Here is a 22,500-nt window from a genome sequence, read left to right as displayed (position 1 = left end):
TGCAGGAATGACCTTGACCCAATTGATAGGTTTATACTCAAGCAAATGGACTATTAGAGGACTGCGCCATATACGCCAACATACGCTTGCATTGATTGTTATAATCACAGTTTATGGCATGATAAAATTGAATTTAAATTAAATTTAAGCAGCTATAATAAACAGCATTTGTCTTGCGTTATATATTACATTTTTATTGGCGTATTCCGCTGAAATTTGAACATTTTCCCAAGAGATTATGACAATCCAAATGTGTGCAGGCCGCGTTCGTCGTGTTCGTCTGTCCAACTGCTGTCCCGACTGTCTGTCTCTGTTTTGACTGTGTGTTTGTTTTTGTGTGTGCCAATCAATTTTCGACTTTTATATTCACTCATTCAAATTTTCGTAATTAGCGTAGAAATTCATGTGCATTCGCTGGCACATGCCACATGGGGCATATTTGCGTACCTCGTAAATCTGGCCAAGCTAGGCCAACTCAGAAATATTGTAGTCGTAGTATTGGCGTTAAGTTGCAGCAGCTCGTTAGCATGCACAACAGAGACGCTGCACACTGCGTATACGCAATTAATTACGCATACGCATATGTTAACGAAGTTGTTCACTTACTTCTTCTTCTGCAGATGTGCCCCTGCCGCCCACACACAAATTGACCATGTCCGAGGTGTACGATGATCCCAAGACGGGCAAGCCCAACTTTGATGTGCTGCGTCAGCATTTTCTGCTCGAGGGACGCATCGAAGAGTCCGTTGCGCTACGCATCATCAACGAGGGCGCTAACCTGCTGCGCGAAGAGAAGAACATGATCGATGTGGAGGCGCCGATCACAGTGTGCGGCGACATTCACGGACAGTTCTTTGATCTGGTCAAACTGTTCGAGGTGGGCGGTCCGCCAGCCACCACACGCTACCTCTTTCTGGGCGACTACGTGGACAGAGGCTACTTCAGCATAGAGGTAAGTGAGTGTCAACTGCAGCATACAGTTTTCATGCTTACATCTCTCTCTCTCTCTTCTTTTAGTGTGTGCTTTATCTATGGTCGCTGAAGATCACCTATCCAGATACGTTGTCGCTGCTGCGCGGCAATCACGAGTGCCGTCATCTAACCGAATACTTCACCTTTAAACAGGAGTGTAAGCAAATTTTATTCTCTACATTTCGCAATAACACAAATCTATACTATTGCGATTTGCCCACTCGCAATCGTTTAATTATTTGTTTAAGGCTCTTTTGAGAGCCGCAACAAGTGCATTAAATGCCACCACCTTTTGTCGGTTGTCGATTGTCGGTTTCGTTCTCACTTTTGCTTGTCTGTTGCAGGCATTATTAAATATTCGGAAAGTATTTACGATGCATGCATGGAAGCTTTCGACTGCCTGCCCCTCGCCGCGCTGCTCAACCAGCAGTTCTTGTGCATACACGGCGGGCTATCGCCAGAGATTTTCACACTCGACGACATCAAGACGGTAATAAATTTGGCAGGCGAATGTCTCGCTGAAATGTTTACAATCATCTGTCAATGTTGTTTTTGTTGTTGATTTCATTTTCATTTTCTTTCTTTGCTTTTTTTTTGTTTCGTTTCGCTCTTGTTGTTCTTTTTGGCAGCTGAATCGCTTCAGGGAGCCACCCGCCTATGGGCCCATGTGTGATCTATTGTGGTCCGATCCGCTGGAGGATTTTGGTAATGAGAAGAGCAACGATTTCTTTTCCCACAACTCTGTACGCGGTTGCTCCTACTTCTTCAGCTATGCGGCCTGCTGTGAGTTTCTCCAAAAGAACAATCTCTTGTCCATAGTGCGAGCTCACGAAGCACAAGATGCGGGGTAAGCTAAGGTTTGTTTTAAAATTGCATTTCGCTTAATACTATTTTTATTTTCAGCTATCGCATGTATCGTAAGAATCAAGTAACCGGCTTCCCATCACTGATCACCATCTTTTCGGCGCCAAACTATTTGGATGTTTACAACAACAAGGTATGAGTTGGCCAATACGATCAACTTTACTTTGGCACATTTGTATATTGAAGAAATGGATGAAGAAATTTTGTTGGCGTTTATCTATTTTTAAATTCCATACGCAAATCATTTTAGCTGCACCATCTACTGCACAAGTCTGCGAGTATTTTCCGTAAATATTTCTTTTCCCTTTTTGTTTTTCATGCTTTTCGCCGTCGCCGTCACCGCAATGCGATGCGCAAACGAAAAAATATTGTCAAAACCCATTGTCGAACATTTGACAAAAGGCAGCTGTGCTCAAGTATGAGAACAACGTGATGAACATAAGACAATTCAATTGCTCGCCACATCCCTACTGGTTGCCCAATTTCATGGATGTCTTCACCTGGTCGTTGCCCTTCGTCGGCGAGAAGGTAAAAACACAACTTCGACCCCTCCGCTGAATAATTCAAGTTTATTGCAAAGTTATCTTTGTGTCGTTCTGCTTCGCTAGGTGACCGAGATGTTGGTTAATGTGCTCAATATTTGCTCAGATGATGAACTCGTCGCGGGTCCCGATGATGAGCTGGAGGAAGGTATGTATAAAATTTACGTGTATACCTCTGTATCCTTGTCTCCATGTTTAGTGTCTGTGTTGATGTCTAAGTGTCGTATACGTAACAAATAGTACAACACACAAAATTACAATTTAATCTTGTATTAAACTGACTTACTATTCTCTGAATCTGCACACAAAATATGTAATAACAAAAAAACCACAACAACTACAACAATTTGTATGTACAACAACAACAACAACTATCCTACACAACTCCCCACAACCCACAACAAAACGTCGTAGAGCTGCGAAAGAAAATTGTGCTCGTGCCGGCGAACGTGAATAATAACAATAACAATAATACGCCCAGTAAGCCAGGTAAGCTCAGTGTTGAACCGCAGCGCGCTTCTGCTCGAGAGCTTAACGTAAGCTTTGCACAGCTTTGATCTGCTTTTGGCGTCGTAAAGCTTTTCCCAAAATAAGTAGTACATCTGCCAGAGTTGCCACCTTTGTTAAATTGTAGATGCATATCGCGTATCGACATGCAAAAACTAATTCAGTTTCAATGTATTTCGCACAGCTTCAATGTCGGCGCTGCGCAAAGAGATTATTCGGAACAAGATACGCGCCATTGGCAAAATGTCGCGTGTATTTTCTGTACTGAGGTGAGCAGAGATTCGGCCAATAGGCGAGATTGCTTTAAGCATTTCAAACTGTTGTACACCTTTGCAGGGAAGAATCGGAGAGCGTCCTACAACTAAAGGGTCTGACGCCAACGGGCGCGTTGCCAGTCGGCGCACTTTCTCGTGGACGTGATTCGCTCAAAGAGGGTAAGTTTAAATAAGGGAAGCTAGAGTGACGATTTTTTGTATATATAGTATAGTATATAGTATAGTACAATAATAACAATACTATTTAAATTTTGGTTGCGATTAGATAAAAATAGTAGAAGTTGTTTAAGAAATACTTTTGTAAGCGGAAACAACTTCTACTGCAATGCGGTCTTACTTAATTTGGATGACAATATAGTATATTTTGCACTCAATGGTATATTTTTAATTTAGTACTATAGATTTCTAACTTTTCTTTGTAAATATAAACTACTTAAGTAGAAATATTCGAAATTGTCTTTCGGTTTTCTTTTTAATAATAAGTTATTTTTAAAATGTTCTTTTCATATAATTCTAAAAAAAAATGTTCCACTTATTATCCCCAATATTTTGTTTGCTTTTAGCTCTGCAAGGACTGACCGCAGCGTCACATATTCACTCCTTTGCCGAGGCCAAGGGATTGGATGCCGTCAATGAGCGAATGCCGCCACGTCGGCCTCTAACGATGAGTGCCAGCAGCAGCAGCATCACAACAATCAGCAGCACAAGCACCAGCAACAACAACAATAACAACAGCAGCACAGCTAAGAACAGCAATGGCAATGGCAACTCTGCTGCTAGCAGTGATGCCACCCTGACCAAAACGACCAGAACTACCGTTAGATCGGCCACAACGAGCAACGTGCGCAGCGGTTACACAACGAAGCGTTTCTCATAGTCAACTTGGATCAAGGATTAGTCATTGCAAAACACGTTTTTTTATTTATTTTTAGTTAATTTTCTCTCAGTTTAGTTCAATTCACTCGATTTACTTTCTGTATTGCGCTAAAAAAAATATGTTTATTTTCTGTTTTTAGCACAAATTTTTAAGAAGCAATTCATTTCTAATGTGTAGAACTTTCGTGGAAGCAAATGCAATACATATAATACATATTATATACTAGTGAAAATTTATACGTGACATGAATAATTTTTAATAAACCTGACAGCAAATAGCGAACCAAAAACAACAAAAAAATAACATAAAATATTGTTTATATATATTTAAACAGCTCTTGAACCAAACTCGCACACCAAAGATACAATTGTTGCGTTTTAGATATTTGAATTATTCGAGTGACAATCGGGATCGCAGGTGGAGGAGAGAAGCAAACCAATGTCAAATACAGCTGTCGACTTGACAGCAGCACAAGTCAAGCGTAGCAGATCAACAAAAGAAAAACGCGAGTCATAAAACACTACACTGTAATAATTAACCAAGAGTAAACGACAATCATCATAATAGTCATTGCTTAACGTCAATTCCAATTGAAGTTTTTCATACTCGCTTTTTTTTTTGTGTTCAGCTTTTACAGTGCACATTAAAAAACGTGCGCAATCAGAACACACAGATAGTGGGAACTAAACCCTTTAGAGACTACAGTGAACACTAACAAGCACTGACCCTATTCATTGTATGATTAGCAAAGAGAAAGCACGCTTTAGTTTGATGTCCAAATGTCTGACTGAAATTAAGCGCTATATATCATGTTATCGACATATCTTTATTAATACGACGATAGCTTAGCTAGGAATTAGTTTTAAGCACCAAATGATATTATTAACAACACCAAAAACTTTTTTAAGTCGCAGTGAGTATCGGCTAAGAAGATCAAAATATTTGTGTAAAGTTCCGGCATACGAGATAAAACTGAGACGCAACAAAATTTGAGCATAACTATCACGTTTACAAACAAACCAACAAAACTGTCCAACAACTGAGCGATTTATGAATTAGTAACTAAAAGCAGACAGCTCTGCAGAAGAGTTGAACTAAAATTGTAGATTTGATGCACAGATTAGTCAACAATGGGACAATAGTTCCAATTTTATACGAATGCGGTAATCTTTTATTATGGAATATAGTAAAGATTTAGATCAAATGTCGTGTAATACTTGTGCACTACAAAGTGTTGGCGCCTTTGTAAACGAATGACAATTGTATGACATTGACCGGGGTTGAACTGGCATTCAAAGATTCTCTGATTTCAGGCTGCAGATTGCGAGATAAACGCAAATATGTTGCCCAATATTCGGATAGCGCAAACATTACGCATACGCACTGTTGTTGGCTTAATTTGTTTTCGCTGCGCCCGTCATAAGGAAAAGTTTTATCAATTCAACGAAAAAGAACTAAGCAAGCAATAAATTCATCTGCATCACGAATGAGAGATACGGCATCCGCTTTCGGTCAACTGATAAAAAACAAATCAGTCAGAAATCAGTCAACGCGCAGCAGCCGACGACACCAGATACACGTGCAACGAAAGCCGTAATTCACCGGATTGGCACATGCTAAAACCCAAACAAGTCGTAAACCCGAAACAAACATCATACAATAAAGATTTATGTGGCCAAATGAACGTTGGAGGGCTCCTCAAGCCCGTCAAGCTCGCCAAGCCAGTCAATGTGCCAGACAATAAGTTACTGTTTAATCGTTTTATCAGCGCTGCAATTCGAAATAGAGGTAAAGCCATTGCGAGAACTCGTACTGCCGATTCGCGTAGTCGTCGTTGTTGGCGTTGTTGTCGTGTGTCAACTTCGTGCACAACCGATGTGTGTGTAGGCGGCAGCCAATAGATCGTGCTTCCATATAACGGCGCTTCAGGGCTTACGGAGACGTCAGTCGCTAATTGTGACAATCCACAGTAGGCGGGAGCTCGGTTATAATTCGCTGATCCGTTCCGTTAAATCGCATTCTACAAAATTTAATGGACTGCTAAAAGTGTCCAACGCATTCCAAACGTATTCACACACACACCCACATAAAGCAAAATCTGTGATATATATAAATAAAACTCAATCTCGGTCGGCAGCTCAACGACAATTCAACAAGTTCAAGATGCATCCCGTTGTTCTTCTAATTGCCTGTGGCCTCTTCATCGGCACTTGGGCGGCCACAGTGCAGCCACCTCCATTGATTCAAACGCTCAGCGCTGGCGGCGACATTGGACCCGAATTTAAGCTCGATCCGGCTTTGGAACAGGACAAAGACAGCGGGTTGGAAGGTGCGTTTCCGAAAAATTCCTTATAGAATATATAAATAGTATGCAATATACAACACGTTGACTATTATGGCGCATTCAGCCGTTATATTTACTACGTGTTAGTTCCAGTTCAGCTATTTGAGTTCAATTCAATTATGCAATCTTAGAAGTATAAAGTGAAAAAAGTACTTTTGTGGCGACCGCAGCACATATTTTCAAGGTCTGGCTTGTGAGTGAAAACCTTGTATCAAGTGCAGATCTCTAATTATTTGAACATCTATCAACTAAAAAAAAAAATTACTATTGCAATTAATGATTTGCTTTTTATAGAGCAAGCTTCAGTACTTAAGCAATAATTATTATCATTGCCAGCACTTTTAATTGTAAATTCTATGTTGTATTTAGTGTTCAAATCCAGTTTGCAATAAACACGTGATATATAGACAATTATTCTGTACATCGCAGATGAAGCAAAGTACAGCCCTCAACTGGGGGAAACCCCTTTAATTATATGAATATCATATGTACTGCGCTTACAAATTGTAATGAAAAATCAATCGGAATTAGTTCCTCAACTTCCTGTTGGTAGATAGCATAGCAAATTTCGCGCACGATTTTCCAATTATAATGGAATTCGCCAGATTACGTATGTCGAAAATTTCTGTGCTGACAGCATTTCAATTTGGCAACAACAAATTTCTAATTAAGATACAAAAACGTCGTCGAATTGCGTGTTAACCAAATGGCAAACAAAGTACAAATAGCAATTAATTAGAACACTTTTAAACAGCTTCACAGGTGTTAAACGCTACGTTGGTAAGATCACATTCTGGCAATTATAGTGTTAATTGTAGCAAGAACTTAACACTGCTCAAAAACATTTTTAGTTATTTATTAGTTTCGATTTCATTGACAATGCAAATTAGCAGTCGAACAACGCGACTTAACTGTAACGTGCGTCAGTGTCGAGGTTTCTTGGCTTTTTGGGGGAGCGAACAAAGGGGAAACATGATAACACCTGTTGCATATTAAAGAAGTAATGCTATAATATGGTATATCTAAAAAACGAATATTATTAAATGGCTGTCGAATTGACAGAGAACCTAGAGACAAATGCATTTTATATATTCATCGAATAAATTTTGTAAAAAGAAATAAAGAAATATTATAATTTATTTTGAAATTTCGACAGATGACGAGGCCTGATAATTGCTGTCTGTCATATTTTATTATTTTGCATTTAAAATATAATTTCTCGCTTATAAAAATAACAATAAATGAATGCAAATTTGTCAGCAAAGTAGTTGTTGTAGTTTATCTAACTAAAGCTAGAATCCATAAATTGCCAAGCGGCAAACTGAGTTAATTTAACAGCTAAGTAAACCCCAGTCCAGAAATAGAATGTCTCGAATAGAGAAATGGAATATTTTTGTAAAGCTAACATCGGTTCACCGCAAAGGTAGAGAAGCTTATAGACCCTCAAACCGTTTTGTGGAAACGCTTCTAATGGGCCTTGTGTGCTCAACGAGCGACTTCCAGATATTTGCGTCGTCTATATAGGAAACTAAACAACAAAAAAACTAAATCTAAATAATTAGCAAGAGCGGTTCATACTAGTAACGATCAAAGCAGTACGGGCGAGTGTCAAGTGGGTCTCACTAGAAATAATTAAAAAGCGACATCGACATCGAAATGTCATGAATAAGTATCTAGCTATAGGTAGTTATAGTCGTAGTAACTACGACCGTGACTTACTCGATGTGTTTTGCTAATTTCCATTTCCATCACAGATGCGCAATTCTGGCGTCGCGTAGGTCTAAGGCAGCTGAAGAAGATCATCGATCAGGCGCAGAAGACCAAGGAAAACTCGTATAAACGCAAGGCGAAGAACATTATCATCTTCATTGGCGATGGCATGGGATTGTCAACGATTAGCGCTGGACGCATCTATAAGGGGCAGTATCTGAAGCACGGTCACGGCGAGGAGGAGACGCTGTCATTCGATGACTTCCCCTACACCGGTTTGGCCAAGGTAGGTGATCAAGCGATCAAGCGATAACAAGTTCGATTCGGTTAGACACTCAATTCAACCTCATCTCAACACACAGACCTACAATGTGGATAAGCAAGTTCCGGACTCGGCGGGCACAGCCACAGCCATATTTACGGGTGTGAAGAGCGATTATGGCGCCATTGGCATGGACACCACACGCTCCAAGGTGAATGCCACCCAGGGACGTCTCGATTCTATCATGGACTGGGCCCAAAGCGAAGGCAAACGCACCGGCATCGTGACCACCACTCGCATCACACACGCAACGCCAGCTGCAACCTTTGCTCGCATCTATCATCGTGACTGGGAATGCGATACGGAGGTACCCAAGGAATCCGTTGGCATACACGCTGACATTGCCCGGCAGCTCGTAGAGAATGCGCCTGGCAACAAGTTCAACGTAATCCTCGGCGGCGGTCTTTCGCCCATGGGAGCACTCAACAAGAGCGAAGTGCGCACTGTGAAATTCGAGGGCGGCACCGAAACAATTTGTGCACGAGGCGATGAACGCAATCTGGCCCAGGAATGGCTCCTCCAACATGCCAACGATAGTGTGCCCGGAGCGCTGGTCACGAATCGCGAGCAGCTGGCGAAAGTGAATGTCAAGGAGACGGATTATCTGATGGGTTTGTTCCGCAATAATCACATTACTTATTCGATTGCTCGCGAGGAAGGCGAACCTTCGCTCCAGGAAATGACTGAGGCTGCAATTGCTGTGCTCGAACGTGGTGACAAATCCGCTGGCTATGTCCTACTTGTGGAGGGAGGACGCATCGATCAGGGACATCATCAGAACTATGCGCGTGCCGCACTCCACGAAGTCTACGAGCTGGACTTGGCTGTGCAGGCGGCTCTTAACATGACCGATTCGGATGAGACTTTGATTCTGGTCACCGCGGATCATTCGCATTCCGTGACCTTCAATGGTTATCCGCAGCGAGGCGCTGACATCTTGGGTGCAGCCAATCTGCACAAGCCCCGGGATCCCATGGTGTACGAGACCATCACGTATGCCAATGGACCCGGCTACTTTGATCACTTGGCCAACGAGACTAAGCCCGTGAACAGTTCCAATGTGTGGATGGCACTGAAGCAGTTCACCAAGACGGAAATGGAGTCACCCACCTACAGGCACATGGCCACCTTGGCACTCAAAGATGAAACGCATGGCGGTGAGGATGTGATTGTCTTCGCCAGCGGACCTGGTTCTAGTTTGGTGCGCGGCGCTTTCGAGCAGAATTATCTAGCCTATGTGATGAGCTATGCTGGCTGTATGGGTCCTGCCAAGAACTATGATGACTCCTGCAAGCAGCACTCGGAAAAAACACGAGGACCATGTCCACAATGTCACAAGCAACGCTGTCGCCCTGACACTCGAACTCCTCTCTCTGGCCTCCTGTTTGGTCGCCAGCCTGCTCTAAGCTGGCACAATTCCTTACATATATATGGAAGATATATGTCGTTGTCTAGTATTACGGGTTTTGTAGTTAACTTTGCTTAACAAGCTAATAAAAATGATTTAGTTTAACAACGGTGTCTCATAAATCTATAGTTTACAAAAAAACTATTCGACTTTCTCAATATTTCTATATCAAAAATAGCCAAAGTCGATAGTTATTTCGTTTATCAGTTAAATAAGTTTCTGTTAAACTAAGATGCAAAAATCTTGATGGGGAAATCTGACTATTGTCTCTTCCTGTTCACTGTTTTTATAGAGCTGATACTTTCTTAACTACAGGTCACCTTTAGTTAAGAGATAACGAAGAGATGCATCCTTAACAAAATCACGTTACTTTTTCTTTTCGAAAGTTCTTAAGTTTCAGAAATAATTCAAAATTCAATGCAGATTTAGGCAATAGATAACCACATCTCTTTCTTTATATATTAAATTAATTCACTATTGTTCACAATTACACGCTCGTTTCGCAGCAAGTGGTGCTGATCTTTACACAGCTCTCTGAAGGCTTAAGGACGCATTTAGGAGCAATCAGAAATTAATATTAAAACAAATCATATTAAGTCCGCACATACAGAAAGTCTTTAAGCTGCTTTTGGAACAGCTGCCTTCTTGCTGTCAGCTGTCGCCTTAGGCGCTGCCTCTGGCACGCTGTCGAGCTTCTTGATACGATGCAAGTCCACGCACTGCTTGAACTGTGCCACCTCATCGATGCAACGAAGCGTCTCGCCGGGATTTGCACGATAGCAGGCCAGCAGCTGGGCTTTAAGGTCCTGGCATGGTGGCGTCTTATGCGCAGCGGCAGTGCTCACGAAGCGCTTATGCACGCCCTCCACAGCGTTCGCATATTCCGTCTCCATGATGGTGTTTGTTTTCTTGAGGTTCTCCTCCAGCTTCGTCATACGCTGACGCCACTGTTCGTCGTTCTTCTGCAGCTCCTGGTTCATCTGACGCTGTACATCGGCGGCGCTGATTGTGTGTCCGCCTCCCTGCACATAAATGGGCGTGGGACTCTGATAGACAACTGTAGGTGGCGCAACTGGAGCAGCAACAGCAACACCGTCTGTGGCTTTTACGGGCGCCTTCTTTGCTGGCTCTTGTGACTTTGATGCCGGTTTCGATTCCTGGGCAGCGGCGGCATTGTCACGTGCTGCAAACAATGAAGATTCGATTAATTTGGATATTAAAAATATAAATAAATTGTCATTTGACAATTGTTGCATAACCACTGTTGGCCAGCAATACAAATTTTCCGCAATCAGCGGACTCAGTGCAAGAATTGTTTGTGTTTTGATATTCTTTTTTGCTTTACCCTGCTGTGTGATTCCCTGTTTCAGGCGCTTGACCACATCATCGGATATGTCGAGGACGCCAGCAGGATTCTCCATTGAGACAGAACGTGGTTCACGCGACTGTTTTGCACCCATCTTTGTTGCTTTGCTGTTCTGTTTGTTATTGCTGTTGGCCCCTCACTATGGCGAACCCTGCAGAACGATTGCAAAATTAGTATGCCATGTCATTATTGCAATTATTCGCATTGCACAGTTTGTCGCGATTGTTAAATAATAAATAAATAGAAACCTTTTCGTCTGCAAATCTACGTTCTCGCGAGTCGTTCGGAATGAGTTCGTTCAAACGATTCATCGAACGGAACTAGTTCGTATTCGATAGCGGCAGAGAAACATCGATTACATTATCGTGATATATCGTAACATCAAACGGACAATTAATATAAATAATTTAATTAATATCCTATTTTTATGTCTTGAAACTTTCTCTATTCAACACCAGTCTCGTGTTCTGTTAATAAATATAAATATATTTAACGTTTACGAGATATATAACAATAAAAAAAACCAAATAGCGAAAAGCATTGTTTTTATAAAAATTAAAGACCCAAAACTAATACTTAGTGCAGTTGACTAGTTCATAAAGAATTTGATTAATAAATGTTTGACAAAAAACTTGTTTTGGTAATAAAGCAAGCCCTCTAAAATATGCTCCTCCGCTTAGTAATAATCGGAAATCGATTATAAATTTAAACTGAACGTTAATTACCGTTGAAATTGCGGCTAAACTTTAACACAGGCACATTTTATTTATTTGTAATCTTTTAATAAGCATATAACATTACTTCATAACATTTCATTTATTGCAGTTTCTTGTGATTTAAAATATTGTTAATTTTGCAAGCTATATGTGTGTGCTTTTCATATTTTCTTCATCTTTCTAGCCCTTCAATATACATATGTATTTAATTGCTGCTCATCGATGTGAGGAAAGTAAAGTACGAAAAGGCTCCTTGTACTATCTATATGAAATAGAAATAATGCAATTTATATACATTCACATTTCAAGTAATTATTATTTACCTTCACAACAGAAGTTAGTGTAACAGTAAAATAATTTAAGCCAGTTAGCGAAAATGGTGTTGAGTTTAGCTCAATAGATAATATGACAAGCTTCATAAGTTTTTTATTCTCTTCAGCATTGTCTGAGCGATAAATGATTTGCTCCCAATCTCCGCAATAGTACATCATATCCAACTCGTTTGTCTATTTCCAAGTGAAATTAAACAAATTAATCTGTAATACTAAAAAGCACTTACAGTCTCATATATAACTGATCCAAGATAACCAAACGAGAATTGTTCAATAAACTTGGAGATGAACCAGAAAATAAAAACCATATTCTCCGAAGGAGTCTGTAAAAAAATAAATTATGTAGTATGGGTTAAAAACGTAATAAAAGCAACACATACTTTGTATGATATAAAAAGTAATACACAAAGAATTAAGGCACTGGCGGCAAAGCTAATAAAGAGCCGAAATGTGAAGAGTCTCTCGAGGTTAGCAGCAAAATCATTAAGATCTATATTCCGTTGCAGTACTTTAATAAGTTCTCGACGATAATCCGCGGCAATATTCGAACTATCATTTGATTCCAATAAGCGAGCTGCACCCGATCGCAAATCCTTGCCAAGTTGCAGATAGCAAGCGTTCAGATGCATCAAAAGCTCTCCTAGCAAATTCAGATCTCCAAAGAGCATTGTGATGATTAATATGCCCACCCAAAAGTTAATCCCAATAAGTATTAAATACTGGGGCATTTTGGTATTATCAAAGAAGTAAACTTGCTTGTAAATCATTTCCCGTCCACCAGCTAAAATGTTTACCACAAACTCCTGAAAATAGTTTAACATGGTCGTCACATAGAAAACTGTTATCAAACGCGGTCCCAATAGTTGCCGTGAAATCCTTGAGAAAACACTCTGATCAGATTCCTGCGACACATAGATATTGGCGTAGAAACGTTTGAGCAAGTCCTTCAACTCGTCCCTGTGATTAATTACATCCACATATCGAACAATCACTTCAGTTTGAAGAAGTATAGTTGGTAAGCCAGCTGAAAAGTCTTCAATATCCTCAAGATTATTCAGTAAATAATGTGCGTCAAGCTCAGCCTGAAAGCAATGCATCAGAAATGCAAAGACGATTAGAAACCGATCTATATAACGATCCCGCTGAGTCGGATTATCCTCCCTGGGCCACATCACAGGATTTCCGCGACTATACAAATTCAGTGACCAGGATAGCTTCACTATTTCGCCGTTTCTTAGTCTTGGTTGGAACCGCATCGCACTGACTGAATTAATCGGACTTGGAATAACAATTGGAAATATTTAGTTGTAGACCGCTCTTTTATATGCATTAAGTTCACCTATGTCTACTAAATAATAAATTAGATTTTAATTAGCTGGCAAATGAGCGAAAAGCAGAGAAAGTTTCTTCACTCGACATTATTTATTCCTTTTAAGAAAACTATGTATAATTTTGCATTATCCTTGAAAAGAATTGTACGCTTAGGTTAATTGTTTTCAAAATCATAGATTTTATTTCATTTTAGCGCCGGCTCGTGTTTTCTTTTCGACAATTAATTACATACAATTACGAGTAAATGTCCTTTGCTCATTAATTATTATTGTTTTTATTATTATTTGTATTTGTTGTATCTAATATTGTTGCAATTTGTTAATTCTCGGATTACTTATTGTTTATACGTTTACCCTTTTTGCTTCTAGTATAACTTAAGTCCATCAACATTTCTATTTTGTTTTCTTAAGTTGATGAGTTTTTTTTTGCTTGTGAAATGTCTTTTATTGAACTTGTATGTTTGTTGTGTGTATTACATTATTCTTAGCTGTTTTTTGGAAAATTGCTGACTGCTTGCCTAGTTTCGACATTTTCAATATGATAATAATTATAATAATAATAATATACATTTAGAATAAATATGTCTGTTGTTATTTGAATGGCGCGTGCGGGTTACGATTAATTATAAATTTTGGGTTTCTTTTGTTTTTTTGTTGTTTAATATTCCGATGAACTTTATCGCTTGTCATTTTGTTGTATCTCATATCACTGTTGGTGGTTTGTTTATGTTCATTTCGCATATTTTACACACATATGTATTTATTCGTACTCGATTTAGTGTTAATTATATTAGATCAAAAGTTCTATTCTCATATACATATACATTAAATTTTACAAAATTTTCAAAATTTCCATTACTCTTTAATTTTGGTTTGATTTTTATTTTAAATTTGTTACATGATCTATTTCGCTTATGGCGTATGGACTTCTCATACATTTATCATTTAGTTTAGTTTAGTTTCGTTTCGAATCGTTTTATAGTTAGTTATCATTACTATCATAATTTAGTTTTAGTTAGTTTCGTTAATAAATCGCTAGTTGTATTTTGTAGTATGTTAAAAGGAAATCACACAAGGTTATTTGAATATTTTAATTTATGTACACTCAGTTTCAATATATTTGTTTTTTTTTGTATTTCTTTGTGGAACTTGCGATCTTCAATCTTAAATAGCTCAGCATATTGGGGTTAGACTCTATCTAGGGGACTCTTGTAATCCTTATATAGTTGTTGTTCATCATTTTTGTCGTGTATTTTTGTATATTGTAGTATAAGTATTTGTTTTTTTTTTGGTCAAGTTGCAAGGCGTGCGCTTTTGGAACCAACTAAAGAAACTCCCAGTCGAAGGCTCTTAAGTTATTGGACTGATATCTCGAAAAAACGCCATTCCAATTGGGATTATAATGCGTACAGAACTAAAGAAAGCATAAAGCAATAAACAAAAAGGAAATAAAACAATTTGTAAGAAATATCACGTAATGCATTTTTATTTAACTTTCTGATTTTACTTTTTACTTTTACTCGCCTGCGTTTAAACATATATTTATATGTTATATATGGTTTACTTTGTTTTTCATTTATAGTTTACGGATTACTGCTATATAAACGGCATATCAGCGCGTTTTGTAGTTTTACATACATTTATGTGTTTCATATGCACTTCATAAGATTAAACTTTTGTATTTTGTTTTGCACGATTTTATTTTGTTTAATTTTTTTTTTTCGTAATTTTGTAATTATTTCTTGTTTTATAATCCATATTCTTGACTTGCACAATTAGAATATTTTTTTTGTTGGTTTTTTGTTTTGTAGTTTTATTTTTTACGGTTTGGTATTACTTATAAACAAATTTCATATTATAGCTACAATTTATTAGCTAGCGTTAATTTTAATGCGCGCTCGCAGCTCACGCCCCTTAACAACTTTACAAACTAATTGAAAATATATATAATGTTTAATGCAAAGTACATTTGTTATGTAGTATGTTGAAGATGTGTTATGCACTGTTTTGTTATATGCAGTATGTTATTAGTTACATTACATTGTTATATTTTCCTTATCGATTTCGATTTGATTATAGAGAAACAGAGAATGCAAAACATAATGAACACATACGTACATTATCGTCAAATTCGCTAATCGCGATTTTAATATAAATGAATCAAAATTATAAATTAAGAATAATTCTTTTTATTGTTTGACATTTGATTAAAGCTAAGTTGAAGGGGTAGAGTGGGAGAAGGAGGAGGGCGAGAGCAAGTTGACATTTTCTGCGCCCATTTCAAATATTATTTTCTCGCCTCGTTCCACTTAAACATACATGTGTGTGTATTGTTTGTTGTTGGGCATAGTTGAGGGTGTGCGTGTGTGTATGTGTGTGTGTGGAGGATGTTTGCTGGGAGTTTCTCTCATTCAATTTGTTGGTGGCGAAAAAAACTCGTTAATGTCCGTTTTTTTTTTTATAGACTACTCGGTAATTTGTATTAATGCTAAGTTTCTACACTAAAAGTTAAGAGACACTGGCGCACAATGTGTCATTTTGTTTACTTTACAATCAGATTATTTAAATATAATATTTAAATATTTCCCTTCATTTAATATAAATTTGCCCTTTGTTCAGTTGAGTTGGTTGATACGTTTCTCATCCTCATTTATTCTTGTTTTCATTTTTGTTGTTGATGTTGTTGCTTTCTATTCTTTGTTTGTTTGCACAAAACACAAAGTTAATTTAACAAAATGCTTGTTATCAAATTGATGTAATTTGTTTATATATTCTTGTTGCTCTCTTGTTTACAATAATGATGTCGTTCTTCTTGTTCAGCAGTGTAAATGCAAAACTCACAGAACCAGAGAGAAAAAAATCGAACATAACGCTTGTTTGGAGTGTTAAATCATTTGCTGATCGTGTATATTTAGTGCTCTTTTTGAACTTTTTTGCATCCCAATATCTTGGGGATGCAACACAAGCGTCGCACTCCTTTTCTCTTGGAACTGTCGTCTGTCATCGGTCGTTCATGATCATTATCTCTGCTTAAAATTAGCGCATTACAATAACTTGCGGTACGAGCTGTGGCTTTAAATAAATTTAGTGCATAGGTATTCTTCTTTGCCGCCGACTCGCAATTGATTATCAACTAAGATTATAAGTTAAATTAAGCATAAGTTAATAATAGGTTTTGCAACATCCATCCATCCATCCGAAGCATCAAAAAGCAAAACGCAAATAAAAAAAAAAACAAAAATGTACAAAAGAAAAGCGCAGCTATTTGCTTCTTATTGCGTGTGGTGACGTGTGTTGGTGTCTCTGTGTGTATGTGTATGTGTATGGGGTCGATCTGTGTTTGCTACTGCAACATGTTGCCAGCGACCAGGTCGCTGACATGGATACCTTTACATATATTTATATATATTGTATATATGTACTATACAGCGTAATATACTAAATGTGTTTTTGTTTTGCTTGTAATATTTATATATGCATATAGAGTGGCTGGGTTAGCTGCTGTTGGGTGTGTGTTTGTGTGTGTGTCATGCCATATGGCCGTGTGTTTTCCAAAGCCGGAAGAAGCACACTGAAGCACAGAACACAGAGCATCTAAACAATAAAATATTATTTAGCATTTCGTACATCCCCAACAACTCTGCCAGCTTGTAAATCGCCGCCTTGACGCATGCGTATCGAGGGACGCCGCTCGGGCGTATCGTAGGGCTGTCGCGACGAATTGGTGGCCGCCATCGAGTCATCCATATTGAGACCACCGTTGCCCATTAGCTGGCCACCGGCTCCGCCGTTTCCACCGCCACCACCGCCTAGCATGGCGAGCGTTGTGCCAGCCGCCGAGCTATTGCCCAGCATTTGTTGTGTGCTGCCGCCGGCGGTGGCCATGGCCGTATTGACCTTGTGCTGTTGATGCGACGCCGCAGCCAACGCTGCTGGAGAGGCTGCGACATCTTGACCTTGTCCGCCGCCGCCGCCCTGGCCATCGGTGCCGTCCTGTGCCTGTTGGATGACCTGGGGATTGCGGGGTCCGCCAAATTTGAGCAAATTCCAGTCGAAGACATAGTCATAGGTGAAGCCCAGGCGATGAAACAGATTGCGGAACAGTTTACGCAAGTGGCAGTAATCGGGACGCTGGTCAAAGTGCATCTGTCGACAGAAGTTCAGATAATTGACAAACTCGCTGGGGAAGCCCTTGCAAAGCACCACAATCGATGTTGATAGCTTCTTCTCGGATATGCGTTCGTATTTCTGTCGCTTATTGGCCGCCTTCAGGCCCTGCCATGGCAACGCACCCAAATTGAAGTACATCAGCACATAGCCAAGGGATTCCAAATCGTCGCGTCGCGACTGCTCAATGCCCAGATGTGTATTGATCGAAGCATAGCGTGCGGTGCCCGTCAGATTCTTGTTCTCCTTATATTGTATGTGCTTCAGAGTGCGGCCGTCCCGAAACCTTTTGGCCAGACCAAAGTCAATTATGTACACGAGATTGCCCTTTTTGCCCAGACCCATCAGGAAGTTGTCGGGCTTGATGTCACGATGGATGAAATCACGCGAGTGTATATAGTCAATGCGTGAGATCATCTGATCGGCTAGCAGCAGCACCGTTTTCAGTGAAAAGCGGCGTGAGCAAAAGTTGAATAAATCCTCCAGCGATGGGCCAAGCAGCTCCATGACCATTACATTGTAATCACCTTCACTGCCGCACCAAATGATATTGGGTATACCGATGCCGCCCTGCATTGTCTTGTAGAACTTGGACTCGATGTGCAGTTGTGGATGTTTGGTGCGTATGCATTCCAGTTTTATTGCTACCTCCTCGCCCGTGTTGATCGTTGTGCCCAAGTAAATGTCGCCAAAGGAGCCGGAGCCAATCTTGCGGCCCAGTCGATATTTATTCCCAACACGCAGCTCCATTTTGTGTGTTGTATGTGTTTGCTTATTGGTTAAGATTGCTGCCTTGCCTGTTTTTTTTTTGGTAAAAAAAATTTATTAATTATAAATATTCAACTTGCAGCAACGAACTCATAGTTCAATTAAAATGAGCAAATTTAAAAACCTTTCTTGTCTTTTTAATGTGCGCACACTTTGCTTTATCTGCTTTTTCGTCAGCTTTTCTTTTGTGATTCTTATTGGGATTCGAATTTAAATTCAATGCGCACTTAGCAGGCGTTGTCGATGTTTCTCTTGTGGCCAGTCGCGGGAGCTGCGGCTGCTGCAAATGGAAAATGTATGATATATTCTTATTAGTTATTGTTGTTGTGGACTTATGGCTTTGCCGCCTAAAATTACTGTAAATCGAAATGGCGGAAACATTAAAATGCTATGCTTATCGATAACCAGCAGCTGACACTTATCGATTGTACACTTAAATGCAATGCAAGATTCTGATAACAGAGGTTGCTTTTGCTGTTGTTGTGACGGCGACGTGCGAAAGATGTGACAAATAGATAAGCAACCAACGCGTCGCTCACGTCGCTCAACAACAGTTGGTTAAAGCTGCAAAGCATTGCAGTTTGCAGAAATCTTCAAAAATCAAGAGCTGAGATAATAACTTGAGTTTTAACGGCGCCAATTCAGCGTAAATAAATGCTCAGCGCACTATCTAAAAATAACATAAACAGCGCACCGAGACATGACGACATGACGACATTAACATTAGCATTCAGCGATGAATCAGCTCAAAAAAAGCAACAAAAAGTTGCAAGGCGGCAACAGAAACCCTAACAAAATAACCTGCTAGGCAATAAAGCGACAATGAGCGTCGATAAGTGTGTGTGTGTGTGTGTGTGTGAACGTTTTGTGTGTGTTTGTGTAGGTAAACAATTAGAGATGAAACAGGCTGAAGAAAAGAAGCGACAAACAAAAAGTGCCATTTAAATTACACTTTCAGTGGTGAAAAGCACAACACACACAGACACACACACATACTTGCACACAAAATGGAGTCACTGTTCAAGCTGTTAGGTAAAAGGCGCACACAGCAACAGAAGAAATTTTCACTTGTTTGCTCCCAAAATAAATGACAAAATTAAGTTTTGTTGTTGCTGCTATTGCTGTTGATTTTGCTTTCTTCAAACAGAAGATAATTATTAATGTGCTTATTATGTTGATGGGCTGCTTATATTCTATGCTGCACTTTCTTTTGAAGCCATGTGTATGTGTGTGTGTGACAACAACAAAATACACTTGCATATTAGTATCGTGTAAGTGTGCTTTTTGACCTATGAAGCTGAGGCCAATTCTAACCTCAAAACTGGTCGGGCTTTACAAATACGTACACACGGGCACACACACGTATACCATTTCTTTGTAATTGTTGTTCGCTTTCTTCGCTCGCTTAGGCTGATACATTAACACACCGCTCATGTCGCCATACCGAAAAAAAGAAATAGAAAGAAAGAAGCAGCGCTGCCAATTTTGATGCACGTTCTAGTTTTGTTGCTCTTATCGTTTAGCAGGTGCGTGCAAGTGAGACAGTCCCACTTGCTTGTGTATGTGTGTGGGTGTTTGTTGTTGTTGTGGTAGTTGTGTGAGAGGAGCAACAGCTGATCGTGGTGGGAGTGAGTGCGAGTGCAGTCAACGGCTTCTTCTTACTGTTGTTGTTGTTGGTCTTGTTCCGGTATGGACAGACTTGTCATATGTCTGTATGTGTGAGGCACACGCTCGAAACATGTGTGCGTATATATATACACACACACACATCCATTGTGGCCTTTTTACAATTGCAAAACAGCCGCACGTTGCGTTGGCGGGTGCCAAAAAGACTTCCGTAAAATAACTACAACAATAACAACAGTGAACAAAGCAACAGCAACGCAATCAAGAAGAAGCACAAGACGAAGAAGCAATAAAAAACAGTTGCTCAAACATCAGCTAACCAACCGTATTTGCCTTGTGCACACATACAAACACTGACACGCACACACATGCAAAGTGTAAGACGAAAAATGCATGGATAATAAAACAATCTATGCAATTAATTTAGAAGTCAACTACAACGAAGTCGCAGTCAGCGTCGCTGCAGTCATTGGCCTCGGCGTCGAGGACGAAGCAAACTAACGTTACATTTATTCGTTTCAATTTTTTTTTTGTCTGGATCAAGTGTGATGGAAGGGTGAAGAGAGAAAGGAATGGGAGGAGTGCTTTTCCTACCTTGGCGGTTTTGGGAGTCGCTGTGTGACCAGACTTGCTCCGCTGCTGCTGCTGCCGTCGCTGCTGGCGTTGTTACTGCTGCTGCTGCTTCTGCTGATTGCACTTGACTTTTGCTTAAATTTCCCAGCTGAAACACAAACACACAACAAGCGTTTTAATTGGATTTCAATTTCACAAGAACAATAATGACGACGACGTCATTTGATAACAAGAGAGAAACAAGAGAAAAATTTACATATACGCCATATCTTTTGTTTTGTTTTAACAACTCGCGCTTCACTCACGTACGTTCAAACAATTGCAAAACACTTCAATTAGTTAGTTAGTTAACAACTTTTTAAGGCAGTTGCCATTTTGGCTATTGGCAATTATTATGTGTTGTTTAAAGATTTTCCTTTCTTTTCTTTGCTTTTCTTATTAGCAAGGCGCGCTTCTTTTTGTGTGCAGACGCGTTTGTGCTTCTCAGTTAATTGCCACTATTTACAGTTTGCATTTGCGACAACAAGAACCGCCAAAAATACACAAATATGTTTAAAAATTTTTGTTAAGATTTTGTTGAGAAGACAACGAACAACGAGAACGACAACGACGACGGCGACATATAAAAAATACAAGCGAGTCGTTTGCCCTGGCACTCATACACATACATATGCATGCATGCAGCGCAGTGAGCAGTAGTTGTCTCGCTTGCACTGACGACGATTTTACAGCGAGCACGTTGCTAGCCTGACTGTTTCAGCGTTTTCACACCAACATCATCGCACAAGCAGAGACAATACGAATACGAATATGAACACGACGACGCACACCATAAAGCGAGACGAAAAAAAGTAGCCACCACTGCTGCTTGCTGCTGGCCAAAGCAGTCTCTTTGCTTTTTTTTGTTACGCACAATTTTCACATTATTATCACGCGCACTCTCCACATTGTATATGCTTTAGCATTCACTTACTTTTTATGTAATTATTCTATATATTGCGTCGCAATTTTACACAAATTGCTCGATTTCTTTTATGAAATTTATTAGAATAAATCTTCGGAACACAACAACACCAACAACAGGCCCAACTGCTCCGTTTGAGAACCGTTTGAACAGTCATGGAACCATTAGTTCAAAGCATCGGAACCGGCATGCGAACAATTTTCGTTTATACGTTGGCGAGTTGTGCTCCAGAGAATTGTAGAAAAATATAATTTGGATGGTTTGTAAGCAATTTCAATAGTTCACAGCATGCTGAAGATATTTTCACTAATCTTAAAACAATAAATTTAAACTATAATGTGAGTGTAATATTTTCTTTTATGTAATGGTTAACTAAAAAAAATATATATAAAACATATAATGACATTTGTATGCCGACATTTTTGACTTAGAATGCAACTGTTTTGAAAATCTATTAAATGTCAAACATTATGGTTTTGTCACAAAAACAGTAGAATTATTTATTTATTATTGCTTTGTTTACCTTTTAGAAACACTTTCATTTAAATTCATCTTTATAAATTGAAGTGTGACCACAAGCTATCAATTTTTTAAAATAAACATTTACGCGCCAATATATACCAAAATGTACCAATGATTAAGATGTTGTCTGGTAACAAATTAGAAAGTATATTTTGGTTAGTGTTTCCCAAAGACATGTAAAAAACCTCAATTATAAGAATCTTGATATATTGATGTTGCAGTCATATAAATATTTACATTGTAGCAAATGTACTGTCGTATGGTCACGCTTGCCGAATCTGGTTAGCTGATGTGGCGGTTAGTCGGCTCTCAGT

The 22,500-nt window shown here is 39.3% G+C and overlaps 5 protein-coding genes across 12 annotated transcripts in view; 2 read left to right on the top strand and 3 right to left on the bottom strand.

Moving 5' to 3' along the window:
- The window catches only part of LOC133837221 (serine/threonine-protein phosphatase 2B catalytic subunit 1), a 109,309-nt gene extending 104,979 nt beyond the window's left edge, over positions 1-4,330 (top strand). For 3 of the 5 annotated variants that reach the window (XM_062267897.1, XM_062267895.1, XM_062267894.1), the window contains 11 exons: positions 621-952; positions 1,018-1,129; positions 1,317-1,462; positions 1,602-1,819; positions 1,876-1,969; positions 2,239-2,364; positions 2,445-2,526; positions 2,793-2,867; positions 3,070-3,154; positions 3,222-3,319; positions 3,724-4,330. In XM_062267897.1, the coding sequence (XP_062123881.1) occupies positions 621-952; positions 1,018-1,129; positions 1,317-1,462; positions 1,602-1,819; positions 1,876-1,969; positions 2,239-2,364; positions 2,445-2,526; positions 2,793-2,867; positions 3,070-3,154; positions 3,222-3,319; positions 3,724-4,037 (1,682 nt within the window). In that variant the 3' untranslated portion in view covers positions 4,038-4,330. Of the gene's footprint in view, positions 1-620; positions 953-1,017; positions 1,130-1,316; positions 1,463-1,601; positions 1,820-1,875; positions 1,970-2,238; positions 2,365-2,444; positions 2,527-2,792; positions 2,868-3,069; positions 3,155-3,221; positions 3,320-3,723 lie in introns of those variants that run through there. The other 2 variants (XM_062267896.1, XR_009893780.1) reach the window with 2 other exon arrangements.
- Positions 4,331-5,974: 1,644 nt separating this feature from the next.
- LOC133836486 (alkaline phosphatase 4) lies at positions 5,975-9,943 on the top strand. The gene is made up of 3 exons (XM_062266999.1): positions 5,975-6,366; positions 8,136-8,377; positions 8,454-9,943. The coding sequence occupies exons 1-3, from the start codon at positions 6,201-6,203 to the stop codon at positions 9,897-9,899; spliced, it is 1,854 nt and encodes a 617-aa protein (XP_062122983.1). The 5' UTR covers positions 5,975-6,200; the 3' UTR covers positions 9,900-9,943.
- Positions 9,944-10,242: 299 nt separating this feature from the next.
- On the bottom strand, positions 10,243-11,552 carry LOC133836487 (uncharacterized). Its single transcript, XM_062267000.1, has 3 exons — positions 11,436-11,552; positions 11,167-11,338; positions 10,243-11,004 (listed from the first exon to the last, which is right to left on the bottom strand). Exons 2-3 carry the CDS (start codon positions 11,279-11,281, stop codon positions 10,439-10,441), a joined length of 681 nt encoding a protein of 226 aa, XP_062122984.1. The 5' UTR covers positions 11,282-11,338; positions 11,436-11,552; the 3' UTR covers positions 10,243-10,438.
- Positions 11,553-11,932: 380 nt separating this feature from the next.
- LOC133836744 (odorant receptor 74a-like) lies at positions 11,933-13,570 on the bottom strand. Its single transcript, XM_062267332.1, has 3 exons — positions 12,583-13,570; positions 12,227-12,409; positions 11,933-12,165 (listed from the first exon to the last, which is right to left on the bottom strand). Exons 1-3 carry the CDS (start codon positions 13,489-13,491, stop codon positions 12,109-12,111), a joined length of 1,149 nt encoding a protein of 382 aa, XP_062123316.1. The 5' UTR covers positions 13,492-13,570; the 3' UTR covers positions 11,933-12,108.
- A 1,692-nt stretch (positions 13,571-15,262) lies between these two features.
- Positions 15,263-22,003, bottom strand: LOC133836026 (discs overgrown protein kinase). Of its 4 annotated transcripts, none has more exons than XM_062266293.1 (5): positions 21,674-22,003; positions 20,722-20,848; positions 18,626-18,781; positions 17,194-18,530; positions 15,263-16,699 (listed from the first exon to the last, which is right to left on the bottom strand). In XM_062266293.1, exons 4-5 carry the CDS (start codon positions 18,481-18,483, stop codon positions 16,478-16,480), a joined length of 1,512 nt encoding a protein of 503 aa, XP_062122277.1. In that variant the 5' UTR covers positions 18,484-18,530; positions 18,626-18,781; positions 20,722-20,848; positions 21,674-22,003; the 3' UTR covers positions 15,263-16,477. The 4 variants fall into 4 exon arrangements, with proteins under 4 accessions (XP_062122277.1, XP_062122278.1, XP_062122279.1 ...); XM_062266294.1 differs by lacking the exon at positions 21,674-22,003 and adding an exon at positions 21,010-21,294; XM_062266295.1 differs by lacking the exon at positions 21,674-22,003 and adding an exon at positions 20,957-20,974.
- Between the last annotated feature and the right edge of the window lie 497 nt (positions 22,004-22,500).

The sequence above is a fragment of the Drosophila sulfurigaster genome, chromosome 2R (assembly GCF_023558435.1).
Source record: "Drosophila sulfurigaster albostrigata strain 15112-1811.04 chromosome 2R, ASM2355843v2, whole genome shotgun sequence".
Taxonomy (NCBI): Eukaryota; Metazoa; Arthropoda; class Insecta; order Diptera; family Drosophilidae; genus Drosophila; species Drosophila sulfurigaster.
This window is presented reverse-complemented; position numbering and strand designations above follow the sequence as displayed.

What these genes read in the sequence shown, in the direction of transcription:
- LOC133836026 (XM_062266293.1), bottom strand. Translation starts at nt 18,483, where the DNA reads ATGGAGCTGCGTGTTGGGAATAAATATCGACTGGGCCGCAAGATTGGC. An exon ending in CTGGCAGAGTTGTTGGGGAT is followed by an intron (nt 16,700 to 17,193) that starts GTACGAAATGCT and finishes TTATAATCTTAG; the next exon opens with TTGATAATCAATTGCGAGTC.
- LOC133836487 (XM_062267000.1), bottom strand. Translation starts at nt 11,281, where the DNA reads ATGGGTGCAAAACAGTCGCGTGAACCACGTTCTGTCTCAATGGAGAAT. An exon ending in ACAGGGAATCACACAGCAGG is followed by an intron (nt 11,005 to 11,166) that starts GTAAAGCAAAAA and finishes CATTGTTTGCAG; the next exon opens with CACGTGACAATGCCGCCGCT.
- LOC133836744 (XM_062267332.1), bottom strand. Translation starts at nt 13,491, where the DNA reads ATGCGGTTCCAACCAAGACTAAGAAACGGCGAAATAGTGAAGCTATCC. An exon ending in TTATTACGTTTTTAACCCAT is followed by an intron (nt 12,410 to 12,582) that starts ACTACATAATTT and finishes ACTTGGAAATAG; the next exon opens with ACAAACGAGTTGGATATGAT. An exon ending in CACTAACTTCTGTTGTGAAG is followed by an intron (nt 12,166 to 12,226) that starts GTAAATAATAAT and finishes TATTTCATATAG; the next exon opens with ATAGTACAAGGAGCCTTTTC.
- LOC133836486 (XM_062266999.1), top strand. Translation starts at nt 6,201, where the DNA reads ATGCATCCCGTTGTTCTTCTAATTGCCTGTGGCCTCTTCATCGGCACT. An exon ending in CAAAGACAGCGGGTTGGAAG is followed by an intron (nt 6,367 to 8,135) that starts GTGCGTTTCCGA and finishes TTTCCATCACAG; the next exon opens with ATGCGCAATTCTGGCGTCGC. An exon ending in CCTACACCGGTTTGGCCAAG is followed by an intron (nt 8,378 to 8,453) that starts GTAGGTGATCAA and finishes CTCAACACACAG; the next exon opens with ACCTACAATGTGGATAAGCA.